This window comes from Tasmannia lanceolata, unplaced genomic scaffold, assembly GCF_043159265.1.
Source record: "Tasmannia lanceolata isolate RefF3 unplaced genomic scaffold, GAP_Taslan_0.1 ptg000006l, whole genome shotgun sequence".
In the NCBI taxonomy this organism is placed as follows: Eukaryota; Viridiplantae; Streptophyta; class Magnoliopsida; order Canellales; family Winteraceae; genus Tasmannia; species Tasmannia lanceolata.
In genome coordinates, this window is record NW_027518683.1 from 2,373,961 (window position 1) to 2,390,228 (window position 16,268).

The 16,268-nt window shown below is 39.3% G+C and overlaps 1 protein-coding gene across 1 annotated transcript; it reads right to left on the reverse strand.

The window, feature by feature from the left end:
• Window positions 1-617: 617 nt before the first annotated feature.
• LOC143878115 (U-box domain-containing protein 33-like) lies at window positions 618-3,429 on the reverse strand. Its single transcript, XM_077380435.1, has 4 exons — window positions 3,093-3,429; window positions 1,443-1,561; window positions 1,188-1,303; window positions 618-927 (listed from the first exon to the last, which is right to left on the reverse strand). Exons 1-4 carry the CDS (start codon window positions 3,427-3,429, stop codon window positions 714-716), a joined length of 786 nt encoding a protein of 261 aa, XP_077236550.1. The 3' UTR covers window positions 618-713.
• Between the last annotated feature and the right edge of the window lie 12,839 nt (window positions 3,430-16,268).

Below are 16,268 nucleotides of genomic sequence, written 5' to 3' on the forward strand. Positions count from 1 at the left end.
TGATCTAAGATTCAGATCATCCAATGCGGGCAGAAATTTGTACATCTCCATTGGTGGTCAGTGGGACTGATATGGACGGAAATCACCAAAAATAGTTCGGTTCATTGGCATGGAACATCATTCTTATTTTTTGATTTGTATTTTCGTCATTTTATTTGTAGTATTTTTTTAGGGTACATTTTTCATTTATTTTATCAATCTTGCATTGGCTGCTGTGTCACGAAGAGCGTCCAGATTTTTGGACTGCATCAGAGACCCATCATAAAAAATCACCCATGTTCCTGGGACCGATTATAGGTTAACCCCTTCTCTCTCTCTCTCTCTCTCTCTCTCTCTCTCTCTCTCTCACACACACACACACGCGCGCGCGCGCAGGGGCGGAGCTACATGTAGCAAAAGGGGGGCAACTGCCCCTTGTTGAGTTGGGCCAAACGCCTTCATAGGCTCGACTCAATTGGGCCCAGCCCCCTTTAAAATTTGAAGCATGCCCCCCTTATGTATAAGCCTGCCCCCCTTATGTATAAATCCTAGCTCCGCCACACGTATGGGATGGGACAGTAGGGGGCCAACATGGCCTAATTAACGCATGGAGACCTGTTAGCCTTAAACCATGCATGAACCTCCGAATACTATTCCATTTGTTTCATGATAAAAGGCTTTTCGGCAAACAAGAAACGTCAAAACTTAAACAAGGATGTCGATTAGAACGACAATCAGCTGAACTGGCTGGAAAAACATGTACAAGAAATAAAGTTCTTGCTCTCTTCAACATGTAGTAGAGTTCTTTCTTTTGTGCAGTTACTACTATTATCACGAGAGGTCATCTCCCCTACCACTTCCTTTCCTTGGCATATGATTGTAACTCTGCAGAAATCTGGTGCATTCTTATATATCTCTTCTGCTGTCCCACTCCCCTTCTTCAACTTCCTGAAAATCCCAAATGAAAGAAATTGAGTCTAGTGTGTGAGGTTGGAGCTGTTATATGGGGACATATGTACAGTTGGGGCCCACTTATATTTTAAATGATCCATTTAAAAGGAAAAATGGAGGGTGAGGATCCTTTGGGGTGTGGGATTTTTTAACACAACCCAACAATTGAACGGCTTGAATCATCAAAATAATGGACCCCACTTGTAATTTTGTCTAAATTTCTGAATAGTAATTAAATAATGCTGTTTGTGATTTACCCAAGGCTGGATTTAGTGGTACCCACGACCAGCTTTCTTATGTTGAGGACGTGAATGAGGTCGACAACTGCCTTTGCCACTAGATCACTCTCTACAAGGATAGACTCTGCTTTTACCTGTTATTTTATCATGCACTTGTCATCTCAATGGAAAAAACTTTCATTTCCCACCCCTATGTTGGTAATTTTCACTCTCTGCAAACAAAAGGTGTGGAAATATCATTTGCAGAATCAAAATCAGCTGACATCAGTTTACCTTGGAAGCATCGCAGTGATTCAAGAATTGTTGTAACAATGCAGCTCTCTTGATCCGCTCTTGGAACATGTAGCTTTCAACCTGCTCTGGTCTCACGCTGTTCTTTGGAAGCATTCCCACTGATCACAGACTATTTTTGTTATTAAAAATAAAAGGGTTTGATCATCATCTGTTAGAATTTTGTGGAGAAGTGAAAAAAAATACATGGGAGTTTTGCAGGCCACCGATTAGACGTTTAAGATAATACGATGTTTGGAATTCATAGTTTATGAAATCTCCCATGTGGGTCCCACTGCATGAACATTCTCAAAAGGGTGGCCCTATTTAACCTTGTTCTTTGTTTATTCTAAGTTCTAACCACCTCATTGGGGCCAACACAAGGCCATATGGGAGATGCTTAAAATAATGAGAGCTGTGTTTATCAAAATATGGGGGCATGCCCCGTGAGATAATATCCTGATCCAAAAAACACCCTAACACCCTGTTGGTTTTGGATTTTGAGAATTGATTTTGAGCAAAACTGGTTAATGGGCTCAAAATTAAATGTAATTTTGGGTCCAATAATCAATTTTGTACTCCAGATCAATTCTCAACACAATTTCAACATGACCCATGTGGAAACATACTAGAATGATGCCCCACAATCTCAGCCCTTGGATTAAACCCGTGTAGTCATCTTTTCCTTATTGGATTGTGTCTGGTAGATTATGTATTTCGGATAGATTAGGCAACTTAGTTAGATTAAGATTATCAGTTATTGATTAGATAGAGATTATCCTTTCTGGGGTTAATCTTATCTTCTCATGCTTCTCCTAAGTGCTCTATATAAGCACAGTTTAGGGTTGATTGTAATTACCAAATATCAATGGAAATTTCATTTATTATCATGGTATCAGAGCTATTTCCTCACGTGAAGGGGAGTGTTGAAGTATAAATTATTAAATAGCATATCAGCTTAAGCTTTTGTTGTAATTGGTTGTTTCACAATCTATCTTACCTTCTCAAATCCATCCACTCAGATCATATGGCTCACGTTTAAACTTAGAGTTACCCCTTTCATAATAACTAGGAAGTATGAGATATGCTTGGGTCAAGCCTCGTGCTAATAGGGATAATGTTTAAAACTCTCCGAGTCAATCATTGACTCACCCGAGTCAAATCCATATTTTCTCTGCCCTGAGTCTGAATCAAGTACTATCAATCAGAACTCTATTGACTCGCTCATGTCAATGAAAAATAGATTGCTTGGATCATTGAATCCCTCAAGTCGACTTCTTGTTAATTTGAACAAGTTCTTCAATTTTGAAGCATTACATGGATTTTATAATCCAGGATTGTAAAATCATGGGTTTTTGGATTTTACTAGCTAAAACCTTGATTTTATAAGCTAAGACCTAGATTTTATAAGCTAAATCCTAATTTTTGTAAGCTAAGAGACATTTTCAGGATCGTAAAATCCAGGTTTTAGCTTATAAAATCCAGGTTTTAGCTTATAAAATCTAGGTTTTATCTTGTAAAATCTAGAATTTTACAATCAAGAATTACAAAATCTATGTATCCATACGGCCTAGAGATGCAGGTGTTGGTTCAATTTGTTGTGTCTCATCTTAAAAGTGAATTGACAGAGAGAAAAGAGTAATAATGGCTTACAAGGACTAGGAATGCGATGAACCTCTGGAAAGATATGAATTAGATAGACGAGGGCTGATGGATTTACAGAGTGCTTCAAAGTCCACAAGAGTGCATCCATGCTCGAACTGTTCTTTCCTACTGCCACGTACATATCAATCCCTTTTTCCGGGATTTGATGTTGGATTTCAAAGAACTCACCCGAATCCTCCTCTTCTATTTCGTTTATGGTACTCAGATTACCATTACTACTTGGGCTTGAGATAGTCGAACCATCCTCTTCTATTTCGCTTGAGATTTCTGTTTCCTTGAAATAGTCGAACCATTCTTCGTCTTCATCGGATGAGAATTGTTCCATTTTCCAATGCGTTTTCCGGTGGAGAACACCTCAATTTGATCGGGAAAATGGTTTGACACTTGTTTGTTGTTTTTTGTGCGTTGTAATCAGAAGCTGCTATTAATTGAGAACAGTGTGTGGGTATATATGCATATCTTTAGTTTGACTGTTCAACTTGTCAACAATAGTAATATGAGAAGCCTTACTGTCAGACGTACATGAGACATCTGATTTGGACCCACCCACACTGTTTTAGCACGATCTAGACCTTTTATTTGGTGGATCGTATAACTAGATTGCTGAATAATCCCAACCCTCCAAAACTAGCTTGCTAATGATGTGAGATCGAGACTGTTGACATTGCGGAACTTTGTGAGGCGACCCCACATCGTCCTCGACCTATGTTGAATGGGTAAGATAAAGAACTAAGGGCATGCTTGGATGCGCTATATAGGCTTGGGAGTAGTGGAATAAGAAGTCAAAAGGTAGGAGGGACAAGCATTGAATTTGTCTAGAATTGCCTTTCGGAGAATAATAGAATAGATTACATTACTGTTTTGTTGTGCAGCATAGAGAGTAGATGTCATTACCAATATAGAAAGTAAAGAGTGAAAAAAGCACAATTTTCAAGATTTTTTTCAACTAAAATTCTATTTGGTTTGGAAGCTAGGAATAGGTAACATGAAAGCCAAAATAAACAATAATAATGTCCCAAACATGTTCGGAAGTCTCCTGGAAGTTCAATACAATTTTGGCAACCAAACAAGGAATCAACTTTACTTTTCTAGCAAAATTTCAATGGATGCCGAGAGTTGTCAAGTTAATCTCAACCTAAGCCAATAATCATATACTTCGTGTCTCATAATAAGTCTCATAGTATCATTACTCTGTAAATAAATATCTACTGTGTTTTTTCCGGTTGCCACGTTCCTCCAGCATGCTACAATTACAATTAAATACATGCCCTTAGTTCCTTTTTACCAAGCCGTCCTCTCAAAAAAACAAAAAACAAAAAACAAAATTACCCCCAACCAGCCAGGTATAGAAGGACCACGACAGTAATAAAAAATAAAACACGTAGAGGGAATTGATATCCCCGAAACCTACCAATTGAGTATTCCTGATCGTCTGTTTTTATCTATTTCTTGCTTCCATCTCTCTTCTTGTCCACTTCTCTTTGATATTTCCTACTGCTAATTACGAAAATAGAAATGGTACCAAGAGAACCCTTTGTTAGGGTTGTACCAAACAACTCAAAAATATAAAATGGGAATTTGCTAGGGAATTTCACATAAAGGCATTTCTTGGCTGACTTTTGCAAGGGAGAACAGCCACGAAGCTGAATTAAATGAATAAGACAAGATCAGCTGAAAACCGAGCCTACGTATCTGTTGTCTTATGCAAAAGTCTTCGCGAAATGGCTTTATGCAAAATTGCCTAACAAATTCTTAATTACATATTTCTCGCCCATAACAAGTAGCTCCATCAGAGCCCTACCTATAATGCCACCATTATGGCCGGTTTTTTTATGACAAACTTGCAACATAAAATGACAAATACACCCTCATCTAGGTACACAATTTATAGCGATTTGCCAAGCAATTTCAGGGAAAGTCATTTCGTGGCTGACTTTTGCATGAGAGAAAAGCCACCTCTTTTCGATAAGAGAAAATGTAATTGATGAAACTACTATTATTATTAAGGGAAATGTTATCAGCACTATTGTACTTTGATGACAGCACTCCTTACTTTATTAAAAATATGCTATGGTCCCCACTATAGGATGATCCAAACCGTCCATTAGATGTGCCACAGCCTAAATAGTTTGTGCCCCAAAAATCATTTTCATAGGTTGATCCTAACCCTCCGAAAGTTGTAGAGGGACTGAATGTAAGTTTTAAAGAATCAGTTTACATATCGGAGGGTTAGGATCAACCTATGGAAATAATTTTTGGGGCACAACATATTTAGGCTGTGGCCCATCTAATAGACGGTTTGGATCATCCTATGGTGTGGGCCATACTGTACTTTTAATAAAGTGAGGAGTGTGGTCATCAAAATACGGTAGTGCTGATAACATTTGCCAAATGAAATTGCAGATATCATGTTCTTGCAGTATTAATAGTATCATTCTCGAATGTCACATGCATGCTAACATGAGGGGTATTTTTGGCATTTTAAAATTCCGTGGCTGGGACTAAGTTTTCCTCGTGGCATTCTAGGCCGCATATTCTGATGCTTGGAATATTAAGTTTCGAAAAATTACCAAGTCAAAATCAGTCATTTTCCCAACTCTGAACAAGGTATCTTGAGCTTTCGGTAAATTTTAGCGAAAAACAGGCTACTTATTAAACAATAAAAGACAATGTAAGCTTTTCTCGTTATTAATACATGGTAGTGGGAATATCATTAGCCAAAAACCGGGGGAATATCCGAATACGCATGTTGGTATCGCGGCACCTTCTAGGCAGAACAGAGTAGAAGTCGAGGATGGGATGTGACATGTGCTCTGTTCGTGTTTGAACTGGGTTTTTGTCGCAGGGTTTTGCCAGTATCTCAAATCAATAACCTAAATTTACCATAACACACTAAATCACAAGTACCAAGTTCAAGAAGATTTATTTTACATGAGGAGAAATTATATGGCGCATATAAGTCCGCAATCGCGGGAAGAAGTACAGCCCTTGATATTTGATCCAGCAGTTTTAAGATGCTGCTGCTGTTGGATCAAGTATCAAGGGAGGTACTGCCGATACCGACTTACATGCGCATCCACCATATAAAATATCTTTCTAAAAATAATTCTCCTCTTTTATACTTAAGAGTTTTTATACGGTGTAAGCCCTTATAGTCCTATGTTATTCAAAAAGTATTGTCGGGACCACACTACTGGATGATCCAAACTGTCCATGTGATGGGCCACAACGTAAATAGGTTGTGCCCAAAAATCATTTCTATAGGATGATCCCAACCCTCCTATCGATATAAAGGAAACCTCTATAGATCCTCGGATCATCCTATAGAAATGATTTTTGGAAAACAACCTATTTGCGATGTGTTTCATCACATGGACAGTTTGGATCATCCTATAGTGTGATCCACACTGTACTTTTTGAAAAATACAGGACTACAAGGGCTTGCACCATATAAAATCTCTATGTTTAAATACAAAATTGCATTTAACTGTCTTTTCTTTCTCCTTTGAGCAATAAAAAAAGTGTTCTATTTGCTGGGTGTATATGTGTCCGATCATGCAGCTTGTGAAGAGATTGACCATGCAACCGGTTCTTGTATCATGAAATGATTGTAGCGAAATCTGCTGGCTGCTGCATTGGATACTATTAATTATTTCTGCATAGAGAAACCTAATTCATCCCATATCTCGTCCCATCATAGTTTTTTCATAACACCTGTTAGGAAGTGATATATCCTCCCCTTTTGATTACTTGGGACACCCAACAGCGTATCAATGGCTGCAAAGGGGCTGATGTACCTCACGTCACAAGGATTCAATGGGGCTGATTGCCACGTACATTGTTGCTGGGTGTCCCAAGTAATCAAAAGAGGCGGATATATCACTTCCCCACTTATTTTCTTCCTAACAAACAAATACATCCCAAATTATTTTATATTCTTTAAATTATCACCACCATAGCTAACTGACCTTTTAAGAATTACAAGCCTCTATCTATAAATTTTATATGTTTATGGGCTGAGTGATCCAGTATTTTTCAAAAAGTAAACTGGGGCCACTTCATAGGAAGATCCAAACCATTCAATTGTTGGGCCACAATGTACCCCCATCCCAGCCCTCCGTCCTATAAAGGGACTGCACATTATGACCAGTTTGGAAATTCCTACGAAGTGGGCTCCACTACTCTTTGAAAAATACTGCACTTCACGCGAGCACGCGGATTAAAACCTCCTCGACCCTTTTTGAAAAATACCTCCCTTGATATTTGATCCAACAGCAATGCACTTTTTAAGATGCTGCTGCTGGATCAAATATCAAGGGCGGTACTTTTGTCGTACGGCCAATACCGACTTATATGCGCATTCGCCATATAATTTCTCAGAAAAATGTCATGCTCTTCAGCTGTATAATTTTCCTGTTTTTTAATGTCTATTACTCGAAGGAGGATGAAGAAGAAAAGGAAGAGGAAGACGAGGATGAGGAGGACGAATAAGATGAATTTCACATAATTGTGCCCCCACCTCAAGGGGCCGCTTGGATACATGGATTTTACAATCCAAGAATGTAAAATCTTGGATTTTACGATCTAAAACCTTGGTTTTATAAGTTCGAACCTGGATTTTACAATCCTAGAATATAAATCCCAAGTTTTAGCTTATAAAATCAAAATTTTAGCACCTCATACGTCCTACTATGAGGCCACAAAATAGCGAAGTCTCAATTGAAGTGTTATGATGGGTGCCCATATGAAGCCTTCCTAGATTACCTATTGTAGGAACCACACATAGTGCACCCTTGTAAGGTAAGTGATATATTCGCCCCTTGTTTTACTTGGGACACTCCCTCTACTTTATTTATGACTACTCTTTTACACTAGAGGGGCTGTCCCAAGTAAAAAAAATCATTTCCCCCTTATAATTAATGAACCGGTTGGAATGAAATGTTTATTTAGTTAATCAAGATGAGTGAATTTATTCTCTTGATTAGCATCCTAATCAAGTTTATTCAGCCAAATCATGAGTCAACTAAAAAGCTTTTGAAAACATTGATTAAAATATTTGGACCTTTTGCAAAAACAAAATAATTATGGATAAAAAGGAATTATTAATAATTTCATTGTTAGATCTTAGTCAAATTTTAGGTTTGTTCACCTGTTTAGTACAAGAGACACAATGTAAGGTTATTTGATCCTTCCTATACTCCCCACACTCAGCATTATCGAAAACTAGATCTGTTCCACTTTATTGTTAGATACCTAACCATTACCCCCAGAGCCCAAAGCTGATGAAACGCGTTAAGCTAGGCCCTTTAAACGTGTCCCATACCAGGCTTGGTCCACCTAGTCCTATATTAGAGTAATTAGGTCAAGCAAGCGGTTGCTTGAAGCATTACACTCAAGGTATCTAGTTTGGAATACCAAGTTTGTTGCCTCTAGCCCCTATATATAGAGATACACTAGGGTTTTAATAGGTTAATGGGCTCTAGCCCAAGTAGGCCCACTACATCGGTCCATTATCTTATTGGGCTTATATTAGAACATAATAGGGTTATATTATATGAGTAAAGAGTTCCTGCGGTTACCCGCAGAAACCTTACCTGCGGTGTTGTGTTATAAGCATTCTCAATGGCTGATAGATGTGGGGCATAGGCGATGAAAAGAGTCAAAAGAAACCAACAAAAGATGTTGACTTTCGTAATTGTCATATTTTACTACATCATTTTGGTATTTTTTAGGTAATTTTTCTACTTGTGTCCTTTTTGCGGTAATGTTTAGTAATTCTGGGAATCTTGCAAACATCCGTAATGATTAATTCTCTTTATTTCTCTTTATTGCTAGTAACCTTTGCCCAGACCGTACTTCACCCAATCTTTGCAGCAAAGGAGGGGCTACAAGCCGAAAAATAGCCCAAGAGAAGGTGGCTAGCAAATCCCTAAACAAATAAAAAAAACTCTTAAAATAGATGAATGTGAGATTGAATGGGCACGGTTCTCCCTCTTCCCTCTTCCCTCTTCCCTCTTCCCTCATCGTCCACGGTTCTCCCTCTTCCCTCATCGTCCACGGTTCTCTCTCTTCCCTCTTCGTCCACGGCTCCTCTTCTATGTACGAAGGAGAGCAGAGAGAGGTGATTTTCGGCCGTAGATCTCACTCCCTTTCTTCGTCTTTCGCAATCCAAAACGAAAGCCAAGGTCAGTCCTCTCTTTCCCTACTTCTATTTTGCTATTTTTTCCTCTTTTGTTGAGATTAGGGCTGCTGTTTTCAATCGGTTGGCACTTGCAATAGGTTTGGCACTTGCAATCGGTTGTAATAATCTTAAACAAACAAGGGCTTAGTAATCTTTGAATTAGCTGGTTATATGAAGATTCATTTTTTTCCCTATTTTGTTTCATCTTTTTTTTTTCTTTGAATTAGCTGGTTATATGAATTAAACCCAAAATTAAAAACCCCAACCATATGGATTTCGATTTTTTCATGGTGCCTCCTTTTGTTTTTTTTGGGGAAAAAAGTATGATCACCATGGTTTCTTTTGATTTTATTTCTCGGTTTACATTACAGCATAAGCTGAGATTGTGGGTCTCCAATTTCGATTTGTGATTTCTTCACTGATGACTGATGGTTTCTCTTTCTACTTCTTTTTTTCTCTATTTTGTTTCATCTTTTTTTTTCTTTGAATTAGCTGGTTATATGAATTTTAATTAGAACCTTCTGTTGTCTTAAGGAACCTAAAATGGGTGATTCTTCATCACATGGTTGTACTGGATTTTCGATGAATGTGATGAAGAGTCCCAAGCATATGGATTTCGATTTTTTCATTGATTTTATTTCTTGGTTTACATTACAGCATAAGCTGAGATTGTGGGTCTCCAATTTCGATTTGTGATTTCTTCACTGATGTCTGATGGTTTCTCTTTCTACTTCTTTTTTCTCTATTGTGTTTCATCTTCTTTTTTTCTTTGAATTAGCTGGTTATATGAATTTTCGATGAATGTGGGTGATTCTTCATCACATGGTTGTGGGTTTCATAATGAAGATGTTGGTGCTGTGTACTCATGTTTTGTCGATGACACTGTGTCGCAATCTTGCGGATTAACTATCATTGACATAGATGCAAATAGGTTAATTTTGGAGGATGTGGATGAAGATAATGCAGTAGATGTTGACGGCGATGGGAATGACGAGGAGACGGTAGAAAATAAGCCTTTTCTTGGCCAGGTATTTGACAGATGTGAGGATGCATATCAATATTATAATGTGTATGGTTTGGCTAAAGGTTTTGGAGTACGAAAATCCAGTACAACCAAGTCAAAGGTAACAGGAGATGTGACTTGTAGGTTATACGTATGTGACAAGGAGGGAAAAAAAGATCCAAATGACAAACGAAGAATTGGTAAGGAAGTAAAAGAACGTCGTATTCTCAGAGTTGGTTGTGAAGCGAGGATGGTCATAAAAGAAAGAGATAAGAAGTGGTTAGTAACAACCTTTGAAGATAAACATTGCCATGAACTTACCTCTCCTCTTAGAAGATCCCTACATCGTTCTCATAACCAACTCCATAAAACGGAGAGTTGTAGGAATTTGATACAGTCTTTCCATGGCATAGGGATGATGACTGCTACTATTGTAAAGAGTGTTAATGCTATGTCTGATAGAGACCTAGGTGTTCTCTCAGCGAACCAGGTGCAATCCCATTTGAAAGTAAAGAGGAAGAGCAATATGGGCCGAGACGCTGTCAATGTGGCCAACCATTTACAGTGGAAACGGGCAGAGGAACCAGACTTCTTTTTTTCTATGGAGTTAGACATAGATGGGACGATGAGGTCCATGTTCTGGGCGGATGCGAGGGCGAGATATTCTTACATTACATTCAGTGATGTTATTGTGTTCGATGTGACATACAAGACGAATCGATATTTGATGCCCTTTGCACCATTTACAGGAGTCAACCATCACAGGCAGTCTATCTTGTTCGGATGTGCACTCCTAGCTGATGAGACCGAAGAGACATTCACGTGGTTATTTCAGCAATGGCTGACATGCATGTATGGGAAAGCTCCAGGAGCTATCATTACTGATATGGATGGGGCAATACGAAATGCGATTAAGAATGTCTTCCCAAATACCTGTCACCGATTCTGTTCATGGCACATTGGCAAGCACTTAGTTGAGCATGTTGCAGAAATGAGGGAGGCAGAGAGTGAGTTTATGAAAGACTACAACCGTTGGTTTTACTCGAAGGAAATAGATGAATGTGAGATTGAATGGGCAAAATTTGTTGAGAAGCATAAGATTGATTCGAAGCATTGGCTTTTCAAGATGTGGGAGCTTAGGATTCATTGGGTGCCAGCATATTGGCGAGGTACTTTCACTGCAGGCATGACTTCTAGTCAGCGTAGTGAAAGCATGAATGCTTACTTCGATGGTTTTGTAAACCAAAAGACGTCTCTACATGATTTCCTGGAGCAATACGAGAAAGCGCTTGCTGACCGTCGTAGGAAGGAAACAGAGGAAGATTTTAAGTCGAAAAATTCAAAGGCTATAATGATAACATTAAGCCCATTGGAGAAGGAGGCTGGAAAATACTATACAAGGGCTATTTTTGGGCAATTTCAGGCGGAGCTTAAGAGAACCATTGATTATTGGTGTAAAAAGCTTAGTAAGGATGGGAATGTGACAACATACACTGTAGTACGCATGGATAGTGATTTTGAAACCAAAAAAGGACATGTTGTTCTTTATAGCGATGTCGAATGTGTGAATGCGACTTGTGACTGCATGATGTTCGAGACTTCAGGTCTATTATGCAGACATATTCTTAAAGTATTTGAGAAGAAGCATAAAACTGTTATTCCTGAGGGTTACATACTTAGGAGATGGACAGTTGATGCACGATATCAAGTGTTGGGTAAAGTTCCTACAAGGGAACAAGGTAGGGAAAATGGCGTAACTCCGTTGAGGAGGTGGTGTCTAAAGACAAAACAACGAAGACTGGACGAGGAATCTTATAATGATGAGACTCTTTTCAACAAGATGGAAGAAATGTGCGATGCATTGTTGGCGGAAGTCGAACAAAAAAAGAAAGAGAAACAAAGTGAGTTAGAAGTCATTGGCAGCCAAGTGCAGTCCAATGTTGTTTATAGTCAAATCGCAGAGATCACTATTCGAGACCCACATGTCGTGAAGACCAAGGGCCGGCCAAAGGTTGCGTCACGGATGAAATCTGCGATAGAGACCTCCCAAGAACAATTAAAGAAACGCAAGTGCTCATATTGTGGGAAATTAGGACACTATATACGCACTTGTGAGAAGAAAACAAAGGACGAACAGAAGAGAAAGAAACAAAAGGTTTGGAGTTTTTTTTTTCTGTTGATTGTCTTTTTTTATGTGGTAAATTTTGCTTGCATGTGAGTTGATCTTTATCTTTGCCAATAGATGAGTATAAGGGAACGGGAACAGGAACAGGAAGAGGCAGACGAAGATATCACTTCGTGATATTGCTCTTTTCACTAGGTATGTGGTAGTGTCTTTCACTAGGAAGCGAAAGACATCGCTTTGTTAAACACTGGTATTTTGTATATCATTCCTCACTGCTGTGACTTTTTATGCTTTTTCAGCAAGGAGTCAGACAAGGAGTCAAACAGCTCTGGTTTGCATCCAAGCAGAGCCTTTCATAGTTAGATGGCAGGTAATTTAAAAGAACAACTCCTCTCATCCCCATGTTAGAAGAACCAATGATGTGTAGTACATTTTCAATGGCATATATAGCCACCCAAAAATTCACATATCACACACTTTCATGCCACCAATACATCTCATTTAAAAAACGTGTTTGCAGTCCCATTTTTATTGTTTAGGCCTTGATTGTAATTTCTTTCTTTTTTGCAGGTGAAGATAAAGTTACTCCCAACTAACTTGTTGCACCTACTAACTGGAACATGTTGTTTTTTGAAACTTCAGTCTCTATGAAAGTGACAATGTTGGAAATAATGATGTAATAAACTGATTGTTATTAGGTGAAGCGTGAACAAAGATACATTGACTGCTTTCAATCTCACATTCATCTATTTTAAGAGTTTTTTTTATTTGTTTAGGGATTTGCTAGCCACCTTCTCCTGGGCTATTTTTCGGCTTGTAGCCCCTCCTTTCCTGCAAAGATTGGGTGAAGTACGGTCTGGGCAAAGGTTGCTAGCAATAAAGAGAAATAAAGAGAAATAAAGAGAAGTAATCATTACAGATTTTTGCAAGATTCCCACAAGTAGAAAAATTACCTAAAAAATACCAAAATGATGTAGTAAAATATGACAATTACGAAAGTCCTTTGTTTTTGTAAGTGTAAAAGAGGGGGACTCGACTGTGGGGTCTGAATTTGTCCCCTCTTTTCATCGCCTCATGGGGAGCACTGTCACTGCTTTCTTCTTTTTGAGGACATCATGAGACCAGTCGTAATGGTCCCTAAATATCATATCATAAAAGAGGGGGACTCGAATGTCTTTTTGTTGGTTTCTTTTGACTCTTTTCATCGCCTATGCCCCACATCTATCAGCCATTGAGAATGCTTATAACACAACACCGCAGGTAAGGTTTCTGCGGGTAACCGCAGGAACTCTTTACTCATATTATATACCCAACATCCTATGCCTAGGTAGGGCTGCAAATGAACCGAGCCTTATCACGAACATGTTTGGGTTCGGCTCATTAAAAGCTCGGCTCGGGCTCGTTCGTTTATGCTACGTTTGGCTGCTTGGACTGGCTCGGAGAGTAGTGGAATAGGAAGTCAGAGGGAAGAGACAAGAATTTTGATTTGCCTAGAATTACCTCGGAAAATTGTGTAGTAGTGTTTGGTTGCGCAGCAAATAATTGGAGAGTAGGAGAGAAAGTAGGGGGTGTCATTACCAATATATGGAGAGAGGGAAGAGAGAGATAGAGAGAGCATCATTCCCTAGAAAGTTCAACCATAATTCTTTGCTTTTGGAATAAGGGGACAAGAAAGAGACAAGCAATCATTACATGAGAGAAATCCATGCGAATCAATGGGAGTCCAATGCATTTTGGCAACCAAATGTGGAATAGTATGCAAAATCCAATCCAATTTCCGACCGCTGCCGAGCTTTTACTAAACGAGCCGAACTCGAGCTTTGTATAGTTCGGCTTGGACAAACTCGTGAACTTTTTAGCCTCGGTTCATAAAGCCAAGCTTAGCTTTAAAGCTCGGATTATGTTTGTTATATATATATATATATATATATATATATATATATATATATATAGAGAGAGAGAGAGAGAGAGAGAGAGAGAGAGGAAACTGTTGGTGAGCTTAAGCTCACCAAACTTTTGGTGAGCTTGCTTGCCCAATCACATGGGGGCCCACTTTGTTAGGATGATCCAAACCATTCATTTGAAAGTCCCTTACATAAATGGGGGGTGTACCAAAAATTAGCTCCATAGGATCATCCTAACCCCTCCATTTGTGGAGGACAAAAATGGACAAACACAAATCTGCCCCATTTTGTCCTCCACAAATGGAGGGGTTAGGATGATCCTATGGAGCTGATTTTTGGTACACCCCCTATCTATGATAAGGCCTTGCAAATGAATGGTTTGGATCACTCCCCAAAATGTGGGACCCATGTGATTGGGCAAGCTAGCTCACCATAAGTTTGGTGAGCTTAAGCTCACCAACAGTTTCCTCATATATATATATATATATATATATATATATGGTATTTATTTGATGTGTTTACTAAACGAGCTGAACTTGAACCCAACCAAGCTCTAGCCTGGCTCGGCTCGGCTCATTAAAAGCTCGGCTCAGGCTCAGGCTCGTTCGTTTTTTAAACGAGCCGAGCCGAGCTGAGCTTGAGCTTTGTTGAATTTTGGTGAGCCGAACACGAGCCCATAGCATAAAGTTCGTTACGAACACGAGCCGAACACGAGCCAGCACTCAAACTAAGCGAGCCAAGCACGAACACCCCAAAGTTTAGCTCGGCTTGGCTCATTTGCAACCCTAACCTAGGCAAGCCCCCCACTCAAGAGGACTGTAACATTTTCTCATTAAAGAGAATGACACTTTGTAAAAGGCATGACTAGCCATTCCACTCATCCAATAGTATAGTGCTCTTAATTTTATTCAATAACTAGGCCTAGTTGGACACTGCTAAAAAATATTTACAAAAAATCTTATATGCAAATGGTTTTGAAGTTAAATATGAATGTTTCCAAATAATGGCTACAATAGCTCTTAGAATAGGGGTGCAACTCGGGCCAGGTTGGGTCGAGGTGAGGGCAACCCTAACCCAATCCGAGATAGCATTCCCTCAACCCTAACCCGAGCAAACCCGAGCCTCAGGTTGAGGATGGTCAACCCTAACCCAACCCGCCTCCAAATCAGGTCGGGTTGAGTCGGGTTGGGTTCGAATTGAGTTGGGTTGGAGTCGGGTTCATCTACGGCCAAACGGAAAAATGCAAGAAAGAAAAACATAATCCCAAGAAAATCATGATAAAATTAGAGGACGAAGGTCAGGTTCGGGTCGGGCAACCCAAATTTAAATCGGGTTGGCTTTTCCCAACCCTAACCCAACCCAACTCGAGAAAATGCCAACCCAACCCGAGCCAAAATCGGGTTGAACCCGACCCAAGTTGCACCCCCTGTCTTAGAAATGATGTAGTTAGTGGCTTCCAAAGACGTGTTAATGTCTCTTAATTTTGGGAATAAGATTAACTTAAAGAGGAAAGTGTCTCTAGTCTGCCAACTAGAGACCACTCTCTAGTCCGCCGACCAAAAATACATGGGTCTCACATGTTTTGTGGTGATCTAAAACATTCATTTGATGAGCCCCATCATAGATATGGTGTCCACAAAAAATCAGCTTCATAGGATCATCTTAACTCGTCGATTTGTGGAGCTAAAATATGAACAGATTTGTGGCGGTTTATAGCCGTCCATTTTAAGCTCCACAAATCGTAGGGTTGGGATGATCCTATGGAGCTGAGTTTTTGTTGACACCATTAGGGCCCATCAAATGAATGCTTTGCGTCACCCAAATAAGGTGGGACCTATGTGTTTTTGGTCGGCGGACTAGAGACACTTTCTTCTAACTTAAAGTAATCTTATTTGCAAATAGGGACTGATATTGGGTGCATCCAAAGTTGCAGCCCATACCTTTGTTCTAA

Excerpts from the sequence above, each read along its gene's own strand:
- LOC143878115 (XM_077380435.1), bottom strand. The coding sequence starts at position 3,429 with ATGGAACAATTCTCATCCGATGAAGACGAAGAATGGTTCGACTATTTC. Across the intron at positions 1,304-1,442 it reads ATCACTGCGATGCTTCCAAG|GTAAAAGCAGAGTCTATCCT; the intron begins GTAAACTGATGT and ends ATAAAATAACAG. Across the intron at positions 928-1,187 it reads ACCACTAAATCCAGCCTTGG|GAAGTTGAAGAAGGGGAGTG; the intron begins GTAAATCACAAA and ends TGGGATTTTCAG.